At 43.6% G+C, this 14942-nt stretch overlaps 1 protein-coding gene across 1 annotated transcript in view; it reads left to right on the top strand.

The window, feature by feature from the left end:
- Window positions 1-13164, top strand: part of dennd1b (DENN/MADD domain containing 1B) — a 190385-nt gene extending 177221 nt beyond the window's left edge. The window contains exons 21-23 of the mRNA XM_080732823.1: window positions 6597-6667; window positions 8044-8269; window positions 10965-13164. Coding sequence (XP_080588949.1) covers window positions 6597-6667; window positions 8044-8269; window positions 10965-11801 — 1134 coding nt within the window. The 3' untranslated portion in view covers window positions 11802-13164. The remainder of the gene's footprint in view (window positions 1-6596; window positions 6668-8043; window positions 8270-10964) is intronic.
- The last annotated feature ends 1778 nt before the right edge of the window (window positions 13165-14942 follow it).

The following is a 14942-nucleotide window of genomic DNA, read 5'->3' as shown; positions in this document are numbered from 1 at the left end:
TGTTTTAAACTAGTGAAAACAGACGATCTACAAGCACACAACTCCTCGCATCGCGAGGCGTTGTGTGCTTGTAGATCGGCTGTTTTCACTACTTTTGTGCGACGGCCTTGTATGATGAAGCAGGGCTTTACTTTGCGAAAGAACGTACAAATTTGAAACTTGGAGATACGAGGTTTCCACCCGACAAAGACGATATGCTTCATCATCTGCCAAAATCTATGAGCACTCCTGTGTTTCAACTGCCATGTTCATGCACAATAATGAAAATGATGCCTTTTTATATCTCACAGCTTATACACCAGATGTTGTTGATGTTGTTAATGAGTACAGTAGAGAAGTGACCGTTTTAGAAGTGGCATGTACATTTGACCACAGTCTGGAAGAGGCATTCCTTACCAAGGTGCTTAAGTACCAACGTCTTAAGGATGCTATTATACAGCTTGGTTACAAATGTAAACTGCTTGTGTTCATATTTGGAAGCCTCGGTAATGTCCATAAATCAGCTGTGAGATGCCTGCAGATTGCAGGAATGCCCAAGCCAAGAGCTAAGGCATTGGCAAAATGTGTCTGTCTGTCTGTCTGTCTGTCTGTCTGTCTGTCTGTCTGTCTGTCTGTGTATCATACTGTTTGTCTGTCTATGTCTGTGTGAGAGAAGCAGTGAGAGGAACAGTGAAGTATGTCACTGACAGCAAGCAGTTGAACAGAGAAGGAGATAATGAAAACAATATTTTATAAAAAAAAAAGAAAGAAAGGAAAACACTTTCAGTTTCCCATTACAGCAATGGTGACAAAGAGAATATGCTTATGGTTTGCTGGGTCAGGCTTTGGCTGTGTATTGTGATGTGCCTGGACCAGAGAGATAGTCTTTAGTACACTGCTAAAAATATGAATTATTTATTACTGTAGGTTTCAGAAGCTCTTTTTTGGTAACTTATTTGCAATAATTTGCCTATCTACAATTAGCCTTGTATTATATCAGAGAGTCTTGAAACGTACTGTACCATTTGATTGAAACGTACTGTACCATTTGATTGAAAGGGGTCTTTATTTTTCACACTGGATGTATGTAAAGCATTTCACAAAAGTAGCATATAAAAGTTACTCTGTGGCACATCTCGAATGAAACACTCATTTATTGGAAACCGTTGCAGCTTAACAGCCTCTTAAAGGGTCACAGCTAGGAGAGGGAAAGACAAATTGATGAAGCAATGAAGTGAAGTACCATCCATTAATTGCTCCCCGTGGAACTTCCTCTTTGCCTGAGTGCACCGAGGCTGTAATGGAGATCAGAGGCCCAGCCACCATGACCTGCGTCTGCATGTGTTTGGGTTCACCTTGCTTTAATAAACACCTAGACACAGAGAGGGGGCCCCCCGCTTCCCTAAACGCAGACCGTGACACAAATGAACTGGCTAAATAGATCCAAGCACCGTGACTTATATACGTCCAGCTACATGGACATAATGCGCCCCTACAGTATGTGTGACCGTGTATGGAGGCGCATACATTTGTACTCATGTCTCCCAAACGATTGCGCTTATTCACCGTCCGACCACAGTGTCTCGCAGGTGCATCTCCGTTCTCCAGTCGCCCTCCCCCTCAACCCTCCTCCCCACCACCGCTCCCCGAGTCTCGCTGGCTGGCACGCCGGCCTGGGCCCAGATTTACTGCCCTGACACAGGAATCCATTAAATGCTGTTTAGGGATCCCAGGCCCGAGCCCCTCTGAAATCTCTTTCATTATAGCTGCGAGCTACCATGGAGGGGGAGCGGGACGGCCAATCAGCGCTGCCACCACATGTGTTCATGTTTAGCCCGATGGCTGAGGGGCTTAAGTGGCCGCTGCACACATTTCTCCTCCGCTGGCTTTTATGGAGAAAATGGCACTTTAACTCTTTGTGTTTTTTTTGTTGTAATAGGACGTGTGTGTGCGTGTGTGTGTGTGTGCGCGCGCGCATGCGTGCACGTGTGTGTGTACTTGTGTACTTACAGTACTTGTATTACTATACTTGTGAGTCGGATTTGAGAAATAGATACGTATTGTGGGGACAACTTTCCTGTTCCTCACAAGAGAAATGGTTGTTTTATTTTAAACAGGATTTTTAGGCTTATGCTTACAACTGGAACACTTTCAGGTTGGGGCTGGGGTTAAGATCAGACATTTGAGGTTAGGTTTTAAGGGGTTACTTACGGCTGGAGTTAGGCTTTGCATGGCGCTGTCATGAACTGAAAATAGAAGATATACAAGCAGATCTACAAGCTCACTGTGAGCTTGTATTATTATTATATATTTTAATTTTTTCGCATAATCTAAGCTGTACTACAACGTTGATGTCCTCACAAGTATAATAATACAATTATGTGTGTGTGCATGCGTGCATACAGTACGTGTGTGTATGTCTGTGTACCTGTGTGTGTGTGTGTGTGTGTGTGTGTGTGTGTGTGTGTGTGTGTGTGTGTGTGTGTGTGTGTGTGTGTGTGTGTGTGTGTGTGTGTGTGTGTGTGTGTGTGTGTGTGTGTGTGTGTGTGTGTGTGTGTGTGTGTGTGTGTGTCTTCTCTGGCCGATCGGAGGCCTTAAATGAGGCCAGGCCAGCCACACGTTACATTCCGGCTGTCTGGCTGGCACTGTGTCAGCTAATCAGGACCGGCTTGGTTCGCCATTCAAGCCCAACCCACACCCCCCGTCCCGTCCCCATCCAATCCCACGCCCCGTCCCCCAAAGCCACGCCCCAGCACGCGCGTCATCCTCTGTGACTCTAAGGTCTCTCTCCCCACCTCCCAATGTTTCCTATCCTTCCTTGTTTCTTACCCTCCCTCCCTATCTTGCTTCCTTCCTTTCCCCTCGCGACTTAGTTTGTGTGTTCACGATGTCGTGTTCCACTTTTCATCTGTTCTTCAACTTCTTTCTCTCATTCTCGTCTCCTCCTTTTTTTAGGGTTTTCTTTTTTGTTCCCCCCGCCCGCTCTCTCGCTAACCCAGCCCCCCCCCAACCCCACCACCACCACAGTGCAAACATAACAAACATACACAGTGTGTTTTTCTTAAGCCCACCTCATCTCCTTCATGGCCCTTTGGGGGTTGTAAAGGACCCCTCCCACAGTGATGGGCTTTGATAATGTGGCGAGCATGCGTTTATAGGGAAACACACAGAGACGCACACGGAGGCGGGGTTAAGCAGGGGGGGGGGGGGGGGGGGGGGGAGAAGAAGAAAAAGCAGAACACATTCCTCTCTCGTAAGAATAAGTGACGTTGTAATGCTAACGTGCGTGAAGAGACACTGGTGGATGGTAGCAGCATGCTTCACCATGAGGCCCAGATGGCAACAGAAAGAGAGGTACCAGAGAGAGTGGAAACTGAGGGAGGACGGCAGAACCGCCGACAGAGATATAAGCTAGAAGATGGAGTGAGCGAGAGATTGTGGAAAACATATAGGGTGGACAAAATAAAAAGTAAAGGGATGAGTCACTTAGATAGAAAAAATGTAGTTCACACGCAAACGCACACACACACACACACACACACACACACACACACACACACACACACACACACACACACACACACACACACACGTGTGTAGCAGTGGAAGGCATGTTAATAAGCGGCCCAGGGCAGAGCTGTGCTCCCATTGGGAGGGCCCTGCCCTGCTCTGTAAAGGCTCTCTCTCTCTCTCTTCTTTAACCTGCCTAATAAACATGGTACACAGGTGGCTTATTAAACCCACTGTGTCAGACAACTACACTTCACACCGACCGATCACTCACTGCTGCTCTGCACTGACAAATAAAATGAGCTCATATATTTGGGCAGCGCAAAAACATAGAGCCAGTGGTGGAAGAAGTACTCAAAAATAGCAATACCACAATGTAGAAATACTTCTGTTTCAACTTTAATAAAAGGCCTTGATTCTGACTTTTACTTAAGGGGAGAACCACCCAATATTGAACTATGTCATTAATATAATACCTTTGAGTTGTTATACATTAACTCTTTGCGTGCCAGCGCCCTCTAGGGGCCAAAGAATGCCAGCGCATCTCTCATAGGCGAGTGCTTTAGCTTCCAGGACTTCAGCTTCCAGGACCTGACGTGCTCACGTTCCTGCACGGCATGGAAATGTCCCGGATGAAGATGCTAACAGAATGGCTATTCCCATTTTGTCATCTAAAAGATCATTTTTGGGCGATTTCGCCGTAAATAAACCTCGCGCCGCTTTCCTAAAACACAAAAAAGAGATATAAGCCTTTAAAGATGCGGTCTTTCATTGGATTAGGCGGAGATTGGCGATTGCATTCGCAAATTACGGCCGGCTGGGACGTTGTTAGCTTTCGGCTAGTAGCTACAAAAATCAAGCCAGGCTTCAGAAGGCCTCTTATCATTTTATTCATTTAATTAAATAAAGCCGAACTACTTCGGGATCGGCACACTCGTGTACTCATCGGAAGCGGCGCCGAACATCGGGTGAACATTGGGGAGCTCAAAAATGTATTTTAAACCATTTTTAATGGAATATATCGTCGGACAGAGTAGAACGGCTAGCTGGCTAGCGGCTAGCGAGCCAGGACCACCCACGACTCTACAAGCAGTTCGGGGTAAGTGAATTAATAAAAAAAAGATTGTATTGGATTGAAATAAAGCCGAACTAGTTCGGGATCGGCACCAGATGAGTTAAGAAAAAATCGAACCTCTGTTCGAAGTGGAGCTGTGTGTGTGTGTGTGTGTGTGTGTGTGTGTGTATTGCAGTTGATGCTCAGGGCAGGCTAGACTCAACAGCACCTCTCTGGTCACCCAGGATCATGTGTACCGATTTTTGTGACATTTGAAGAAAATATGTAGGAAAAGGAGCAAAAAGTGTGTTTTGGAGAAAATTCAAGATGGCGGAAAATCTATCCTGGCGCAAATGGGCGTGGCCTATATGGGGAGATGCGTCTTGACCCAAGGAATCCAGGGAAAAAAGAATTTTAATTTTCCGATCTACGGTTCAAGAGTTACGGGGCAAAACGTAAAGTGGGCCGTTATAGCGCCACCATGAGGCCGAGTGATGTAATTATTTTTCGATTCATTCTTAAAATCATTATGAATCTCCTCTCCGAGGTTTGAAACTGTAGCTCCTATGGTTTACGAGAGAAAAATACTTGAAAGTGATTTCTTGCATTGTCCCATTATAAGTCAATGGGGACAATTAAGCGTCGTTTTTTGCCGATTACGTCGGCATGGTAAGGCGGATCGGAACGAAAGGTAATAGAACACCATTCCCGGCCGAGCCGCACGTTTTGATGTATATATTGTGCGAGTGGCGTAAATGGTGCGGCACTAGTTACGCGCCGAAGTTTAGGCTACATAGACGGACGGAGACAGACAGACAGACAGACAGACAGACCCACACACACGGCCACGTATAGGGAGCTTGTGTTCCACACAGCTCCAAAAAGTCCCTACCCCCTTCTGTGTTGCCTAGAACTGGAGGATTGATTTTGGGGTTTGGATCATCACCGTGTACTTTGCAAGCTAAACCCCAAAATCAATCCTCCAGTTCTAGGCAACACAGCACTTTTTTGTTATTTCCACATAACAACTCAAAGGTATATTAATGACATAGTTCAATATTGAAAATGGGTGGTTATCCCCTTTAAGTAAAAGTACAAATGTATTGGCATCATGTTGCAGTATTGCAGTACTCAATTTGACAATTTGAAAATACTTTTTTGAAAATAGCATCAGATGAAGTTTGGGGCTTATTTCATATTTCTGATTTCTGATCTAAATCTGCAAAGTAATCGTAGTATAGTAACTAAAGCTGCCATTAATTGTGGTACAATATTTGCCTTTGAGATGTAGTGGATTAGAAGTGACAAGTACTGAAAAAATGGACACACTCAAAAGTAAAGTAAAAGTACCTCAAACTTGTCCTAAAGTACAATACCTGACAAACGTATATGGTATATACGATATATATAACGTATATGGTATATACAAACGTAACTTGTGCTAAAGTACGGTACCTGACAAATGTATGGTGACGTCAGTTAGCCATAAGCTTGCAATGTGCTGCAGTATACGTATATCTATATGTAGTGACAGTGATTCACAGCCTGCAGTGAGTTTGATTAAATTCCATTGTTGAGGATCTTAGTCATGTGACCCGAGTTCCTCTCCGTACGTCCCAGGATGCGTTGGCAGCGTGCTACGCACAGCAAAGCCATGTCATCGCTGTCGTGGAGAAACCTCACATCTCCATTTTTATACTTTTTATGTTTTTTTCCCCCGTCACTTAAAATGCCATCACTTTGTCGAATAAGAGTGTCAAGCTAAAAGTAGTGAAAATAGCAGATCTACAAGCTCACAACGCGTCGCTAAGCGGCGCGTTGTGAGCTTGTAAATCGGCTATTTTCCCCACGCTATCCTGAAAAGTCAACGGTTTTTAGACATACAAGATTTCCACAGAGATTATGTCCTACTGAGACTCCACTGACAGCAGACAGCAAGCAGCCTTGTGTCTGTCAAAGAAAAGTCTGCATGCACGCGCACGCACGCACGCACGCACGCACACACACACACACACACACGGTTAATCCCACCTCTGTATGTTGTCCTCTGCAGCAGAACTTCAACAAGTCCCCCATGGGTTTGGGCCTTGGCCTCGACGATGATGAACTGGACACAGCAAGCAAGTAAGACTTAGGCTCTCTCTATATATAACACCCCTTATTTGAGTAGGTTTATATGAGTTATGACATTCTCAACATATACATTAAATGTGTGGGAACATATTAATTGTACTGTTTTTGAGTCGCAATTGTATTTTGAGAAGGCCCCAGACAGATCTCATCTTCTGTTTATTTATGATGATACTGCCCCCCTGTGGTCTTAGTTAGAAGCAGCATTGTAATGTCATTCTCTGCCACAAGCTACTCTACTGTAGGTGTTCTGAACAGCTGGTCATGTGGTCTAAATCACTGGGGATCCCCAGGGGGTCCCCAGCAAAACGGGGAACCGGCTGTTGCAAAATAGCCGATCTAGCGGCGCGTTGTGAATTGAAAGATATGCTATGTCTGAAACATTTGGGAGAATCTTGAAAAATGTGGAATCATTTATTTATGGAATTATTTATTTATAACAACAGAAATCTTCTCTTATGGGGATCCATGGTACAACATATTTTAAGATGGGGATCTGCGGCCTAATACAATGAAATTGGGGGTTCTTGATTTGAAAATGGTCTAAATGAAAAAAATATTTGTAATAATTTCTCAGTATTTTTACTGTACCACACATTCTCACAGGACCAATATAAAACTCTATGCCATAAGTATGTTCTATATACGTATGCTATAGAACAGTGGTTCCCAAACACTGGGTCAGGACCCATGTGGGAGACATCAAATTTCCATTTTGGGTCTCGAGCTAAAAGGTTTGGCAACCACTCTGCTACGGTATATAGAACATACTCATATATACTCACTTTAACCCATTTAGAACGTGTACACATTATTGTGTATCATTATTTTATGCTTTAACTATTGAAAAATAGCAGATATACAAGCTCTTGTAGATCTGCTATTTTTGAAAAATCGTGAAAATTAGAATTTTGACCCGATTCTATAAGTGTCTTTTGAATCCTTCTAAGGATTTTTTGAAAAACCTATGTTTCTATGTCAGCAATCTGGCCAGCCATTGTCAAAGAAAAGGTCCTTTTCACTTTACTGGAGCTCAGTTAGTTTGTTCTTGAGAGACTACTATGTCAGTGGTGCTCAAACTTTTTCATGTGAAGGACCCCCAAAATTATATTTACCCATTATATTTACCCACCCAGAAGCAAAATTTGAGTTACAAACGTTCGCTTTGAAAATACATATATTCAAAGATTTGCACACATCTTCACGACTTTTTCAAAAAATAGCAGATCTACAAGCTCGCAGTGCGGCACTCGGTGTCGCGCTGTGAGCTTGTATATCTGCTATTTTTCACTGGTTAATGCATTCAATAATTCTAGGCCTATTGAATTGACAAAACCAGCGACAACGTCCCTTCTCTCGTCCAATCACAGGATCTCATCGGAGGACAGCGGCGACGCGCCCTCCTACGCCGAGGACAGCGACGACTCCTATTCGCTGGAGCTGGACAACACGGACTCGTCCCGCACGGGTCAGATGAACCTGCTGGAGGAGATCCTGGACTCTCTGAACACCACAGCGGTGGAGCAGGGCAAGCTCAGCGCCGCCAAGAGCCTGGACTTCTTCCGCTCCATGGAGGAGCTGGACTCGTTCGGCCCGGTAGGTCACCGCTTCACTGCTGTAAAGCAGTTGTTCTACCACCTTTTTGGTCACATGTTCAGATACTGGATTCTGATTGGCTTAAAACAGTGGTAAATCAGTCAACAACCTTGAGTTGGCTCATGGACCCCCCCCCCCCCCCCCCCCCACTGTTGTGTTGCAGTTGATTGTAACTAAATAACCTTGCAAGTTACAACTATGTTTTCTTTCATTTATATGGTAGTAGTGGTAGAAAAGCAATTTACCATTCGAGGGCCGCCTCGTGCCACAACCCTGAAACAGTGTTAAATCAGCCAACAACCCACTCCCTCTCATGGTAAATGGCTTACTTCTCAACCTGTGGGTCGGGACCCCAGGGGGGTCCCCAAATTATTTTGGGGGGTCCCCAGATGATTGGCTTAATGTGCAACATTGTTTTCTCACTCAACAGTAAACAAACCAACATAAAGTTTAAGCATAAAGAGGATATCTACACATTTCTAAAGTGACAATTTAAGGACTTTTTAAGACCTCTAAAAATGACAAATTAAACATTGGCCAAATTGTCAAATTTTAGAGGCAGAAATTGTGAAAATAGCCGGTCTACATGCTCACAACGCCTCGCAACAATAGAACCGGTTTATACAAAATAACTAGAGTTATACAAAGTAACTCTTAGTGCTTGTCAGGGTAGGGGGGGGGGGGCCCGGGGGTCCCCAGTTAAAATATGATTATTTTGGGGGTCGCGGCCTGAAAAGGTTGAGAACCACTCGTGCAAAGCAGTGGTTTTCAACCCTTTTCATATCAAGGTCCAAATGACGTAATGCAGAGCGTTAACCCTTACAGCTCCATTTGGTTACCAACTCTCCATCATTTAGCTGGGGACCACCTGGAACCCCCTCAAGGACCACCGGTGGTCCCCGTAACACTGGTTGAAAAACCACTGGTGTAAAGTAACTATGTTGTACATGTACTCAAGTACTGTACTTAAGTACAATTCTGAGGTATTGTTGATACTAAAGTAAAAAACATGAGTACTTGTTCCACCACTGGAGGTCGGGGTCTATTTTTATGGGTCCCAATTTCTTTTTTTCCCCCTTTTTTTTAAGTATTTCAAAAAAACTTTCAGAAATAAAAAATCACATCAACAATATGAAGAAGCAACACTTTTCGTAAACAAATGACCTTCTTCAGGTCATGTGGGGTGAGTTAGATATATGGTTTGTGGTATAAAGTCATAGACTCTCTGACAGCAGGACCTGGTGACTTTTGTCCGTTAATTTCGAGATTAAATATATTTTTGTACTTTATTGTACATTTTTGGAGCGGTGAAAGCGCTCCCAATAGACAGGTATGTCCGTGGGTATGTGGGTGGGTGGCTGGCTGGCTGGGTGGCTGGCTGGGTGGCTGGCTGGCCGTGTCCGTAGCCTGGCAATACCTTGAGTGGCCACACACAACACACTAGTTAAAGGAGGGGCGCTGTTTTGTGCAGGCCAGGCACACTCACCACTCACTCACATGCGCACACACACACACACACACACACACACACACACACACACACACACACACACACACACACACACGCACATAGAACACAGAATCAAAAACATAGATCTAGAACACATAGAATCAAAAACATAGATCTAGAACACATAGAATCAAAAACATAGATCTAGAACACATAGAATCAAAAACAGATCTAGAACATATAGAATCAAAAACATAGATCTAGAACATATAAAATCAAAAACATAGATCTAGAACATATAGAATCAAAAACATAGATCTAGAACACATAGAATCAAAAACATAGATCTAGAACACAGAATCAAAAACATAGATCTAGAACATATAGAATCAAAAACACCATATAGAATCAAAAACATAGATCTAGAACACAGAATCAAAAACATAGATCTAGAACACAGAATCAAAAACATAGATATAGAACATATAGAATCAAAAACATAGATCTAGAACAAATAGAATCAAAAACATAGATCTAGAACACAGAATCAAAAACATAGATCTAGAACATATAGAATCAAAAACATAGATCTAGAACATATAGAATCGAAAACACCATATAGAATCAAAAACATAGATCTAGAACACATAGAATCAAAAACATAGATCTAGAACACATAGAATCAAAAACATAGATCTAGAACACAGAATCAAAAACATAGATATAGAACACATAGAATCAAAAACACACACACACACACACACACACACACACACACACACACACACACACACACACACACACACAGACACACACACACACACACACACACAGGGTATAGCTGCTCAGATTCACCGCTCCACTTCGAACCGAGGTTTGATTTTTAGAATGACATGAAAGTTTTTTAACAAGAAATAAATACATTTTGCTAAAGACATTCAAATCAAAGGAATTCCATAAAAATACGATTTCTACTGCATAGTACTGTGTTCTAGCCGTCTGTCATTCAGTGTTATATGAGATACATAAAGGTTTCCTGTGTAAATAAGCCGAAAAGCTTACTAGGATCTCCTTTTAGTTGACCTTTTACCAGTGAACTGTACTGTCATGAAACTGTACCTTTTCCTATGCAAACTTCTAATAAAGTCTTCGATCAATCAATCAAACAAACACATGCACAAGAAGATCCTGGCAAGGTTGTACACTACTTCTTATACCTGTTTCCATTGATCTCCTCCGATCCAGAACAAGCCTTCCAGCGAGTGTACCCCAGAGGATGGCAGTGGTGAGCAGGGAGGCTGGAATATGGGCCAGGACGACAGTGCAGTCCATGGCAAACATCTACCCCCCTCCCCGCGCAGACTGGCCAACAAGCCGTGTCTGAAGGTGTCTAACAACCACGCGGCCTCCACCCAGCACACAGCCTCCACCCTGCACAAGGCCGTCTCCAGGCCTCCGTCAGGCCGGTGGGTTCGCCCCACTGCAGAGCCACCTCCTCCTCCATCTCCTGCCCCATCGCAACAAGGAGACTGCTTTACCTATTCTCCAACGCTGTCCCGCAAGCCCACAGGCGGCCCTCCTCCTCCCTCTCCCACTCTGTCCACGGTCAGCTCTCCTCCTCAGCCGTCGAGTACCTTCTCTTACTCCCCTCCGCCTGTGGGACGGTGTCGGACGGTCTCGGACCCCCAGCCCGCCGCTGAGCCTCCCCAGACCCTGAACCACCCGGCCTCCACCAGCATCCTGCGGAGGAAGGTACTGTCCAAGGAGACGGTGAGACAATACCAGGAAAAGGCCCATGTGGGGCGCATGTCAGCTATACCCATCCCTTGGGAGAGAGGGGTAAGCTCAGAGGAGGCGGCTCCAGGGCGAGGCCCCGCTCCGGGTCAGGCCAGGGGGCCCGTGGCCCCTGACATCCAGGAAAAAGGCCTCCTGGAGGAGATTGATTCCATGTGTCACCTGGCCACAGCCTTCAATAGCAGCCTTGATCTCTCTCAAGGCCAATGTTACTCCAACAAGAGCCACAGTCCTCAGTCGCAAGCCCAGGGCAAGGCCACTGACAAACCTGAGGACACTCACCTATAAGATTACATACATTCTACTGAGTCTTTTTGTATACTTCTGAATTCCTCAAGCACAAGTTAACCACATGAACCCTAGCATCCCTATTCTGTCTGGGATGAACATTCTGAGAAAAAAATTGCAGATCTACAAGCTCACAAATTGACATTGTGAGCTTGTAGCTCAGCTATTTTCAATATTTAGTGTAGAGTAAAAACAGGAAGGAGCCTAATATAGATATAGAGTACTGGGTATTAGGGTTTAATAGCTCTGCCTCAAAGCACAGATAAAGGATCAGTAAACACATTTTAATACTGTCAGGTTTCAGACCACAATAACTCTCTTTTCTTCCACAGAATTTAGCTGGTACTTTTTTGTCCTCCCACCCTCAGTGAACTAATAATATGTACATGAAATGGAACAGAATACAATTGTGAGGGTTGAATATTGATGATCTTACAGTTATGGGTGGAATTCTGACCTCTGCAGGAAAAGGAATGCAGATATAGCTGGGTACATTGCCAGGATGAATAAGGGATCACATCAGCCTCAAACCCACCCCGCCAGTGTTCCAAACATTTCACACGGTAAAAAACTGAATTTTGCACTTGTACATTTAAGATGTACTGTACTTCTTCGATCACTGCTACCTGGTACTAAGATCACTGTGTTTTGAGTGAGAGTAACGAAAAACCAGAGACACTTAAGATTGTTTGGACACAAACTCAGTTCAGACGTTTTGAATTTATTCCTAGCGCTATGCCTTAAATGAGGTGTGATTCGTCTTAATCTGTTGAAACTGTACTCAGAGGTACTTGGTTATCAGAATGAGCGCCAGGCGCCTTCAGTTCAGAAATGAAAAAAAGAAAAGAAAAACAAGCTTTAATGTGATAAAGAGACACCGCGGCTATGCAGTCCTCTATCTAACCGGATAAATAGAATCGTTTGACATGTGTTTTACGCTTTGAGATGCCGTTTTAGTTGCATTCCAGATAATCAGATGCTTATATTTAGAAATGTATTTATCCCTCTCCTCTCTCTTGTATTTCTCAGGACTCGGTTCTGTCAGTAAAAAAAGAAGGAAAACGTGTGAAAATGAATGATCTGAAAATCTGTCTACGTCTATCTATGCACCATCTCCCTCCCTTTAAAGCAGCCTCAAGCCTGATGTATACGCGATATCATACAATGGTGTCCTCGCCAAAGATAGATCTACGAGCTCACAACGAATACATTCTGAGCTTATGGATTGGCTGTTTTTGGCACAGGACAACATAGTACAGCGATGTATAAATTAGGCATCATGTGTGTTGGTCTGTCTTTCCTCCCATTGTTGTTCACTTACAGTAGCCCGGGAAATTAGTAAAACAATCGTTCACTTTGTGATACAAGCACCAAATTTTGCACAAAGTTTCCTCTGGACCTATTTTTCCCAAAAAGCACATTAGCCACTCAATTTATTTAAAAAGGGTTGGGGGTCCCATTGACTTTCTATACAGTAAGATAATACAAAAAACATATCTGCTTTAAGTAGCATGTGAGGGGTTCCCCAAACTAGTTTCATGATCCTGAATCCCATGCAAGCATTTGTTTTGCACAAAAAACATTCCTTGGGCTAAAAAAGGCCTCACGAAACTATGGTTTTAGTGATGAGTCATCACTTTTCACAGTAGTGTGGGGGCCGTTTTTAGTCAGGATCATGAAAAACCCCTAGTTTGACCCCTCATATGCAACTTAAAGCAGATTTATGTTTTTGTATTATTTTACTGTATAGAAAGTCAATGGGACCCCAACCCTTTCAAAAAGAAGTTGAGTGGCTAACATGCTTTTTGGGAAAATTAGGTCCAGAGGAAACTTTGTGCAAAATGTGGTGCTTGTATCACAAACCGAACGATTCTTCCAAAAAATAGACTTAATTTCCCGCTCTAACTCATCCTCTGGTACTCTCTTCATCTCTCTGGACCGTCTTCATTCTGAAAACACAAGTCCAGGAATAGGCAGAGTTTGTGACGTAGCTGTGCGCTCAGCACGGTGCAAAATCGGTGTTAATTTAACTCAGAGAGTTAGAATTAGAGCCGCCAAGCTTTAAATTAACATTCAGGCTTTTGCAGTGTACTTGGATCACTTCTTCTGAGTCCCCTCCCTTCCTAGCCCTCTCTCTCTCTACCTCTTTCTATCTAATCTTCGTCCACAAACACACACATACACACACACACACACACACACGTGCGAGGAAACGTGATGAAATGCAAGCTCTGTCCTCCGAGGTTAGAGACACTGTAATTTAATGCAATGCTTGATGATTGTACTGTAACGAAGCAATACCCTTCTCAGAGAGAGGCTCTATAGATTGTTAACCACGTGATTTAAAATAAAATAAAAATGAATCAGATTTCTCCCATGGAGAGAATGCTACGCTTCCAGAGATCGCGGGTTCCCATGATGCCTGCGTTGCCACAAAACCAATAGAAAACCAGAAGGCGGTTTCTGTATCGCTTTTGTCGGGGATTATGTTTATGGTTAGTTGTTCCTTCTGATTTATGCCAGACGCCAGTTGGTATGGCGGTTTAACAGCGGCTCTCGCTCCGCTCTCTGGGCGCTGCTCTGCATAAATGATTTGCCCATAAAGTGTTTGGCCGTTCCAAAAAGGCCTTGAAACGCAAAGGAATTCCCCCCCCCCCCTCCTCCTCTCCCAAAAAACTCAAGAGAACAATCCCTTGACAGGCCTTTATTTCATTCAGAACACTTAAAAAAAAGATGATTTACTATGCAAACTTGTAAAACATTCAAAATGTTTCATAATATATTTAACCCGAATTGTGTCAGATTAAATGGCTTTATTTGAGATGGATATTAATCAGTCAGACAGACAGTTAGTCTGAAGAACTGAGTGAGTGAGTGTCCCCCAGTCTGAGTTGAAGTTTGTCTGTCCGTGTTGACAGCTGCACGGTAAAATCCTCGGTGTGTATTAACTCCGAGAGGGTCCATTTGGTTACATTTGCTACAGAGTTATGAATGGATGAACCAACACTGAGGATTTGACTGAGTGAGTGTAGTATAGCGTGCCTTATACAGTATGTGTACCACACAGTATAACCAGAAGGTACAGTGTTAGAAAGAGACAGGAGTTGCTGAACGTGTGTCTTCAGTCGTATTTTAAATCAA

The sequence above is a fragment of the Nannobrachium achirus genome (genome assembly GCF_963921795.1).
Source record: "Nannobrachium achirus genome assembly, chromosome: 1".
In the NCBI taxonomy this organism is placed as follows: Eukaryota; Metazoa; Chordata; class Actinopteri; order Myctophiformes; family Myctophidae; genus Nannobrachium; species Nannobrachium achirus.
The sequence above is the reverse complement of the archived record's forward strand: the minus strand, read 5'-3'. Positions and strand labels throughout refer to the sequence as shown.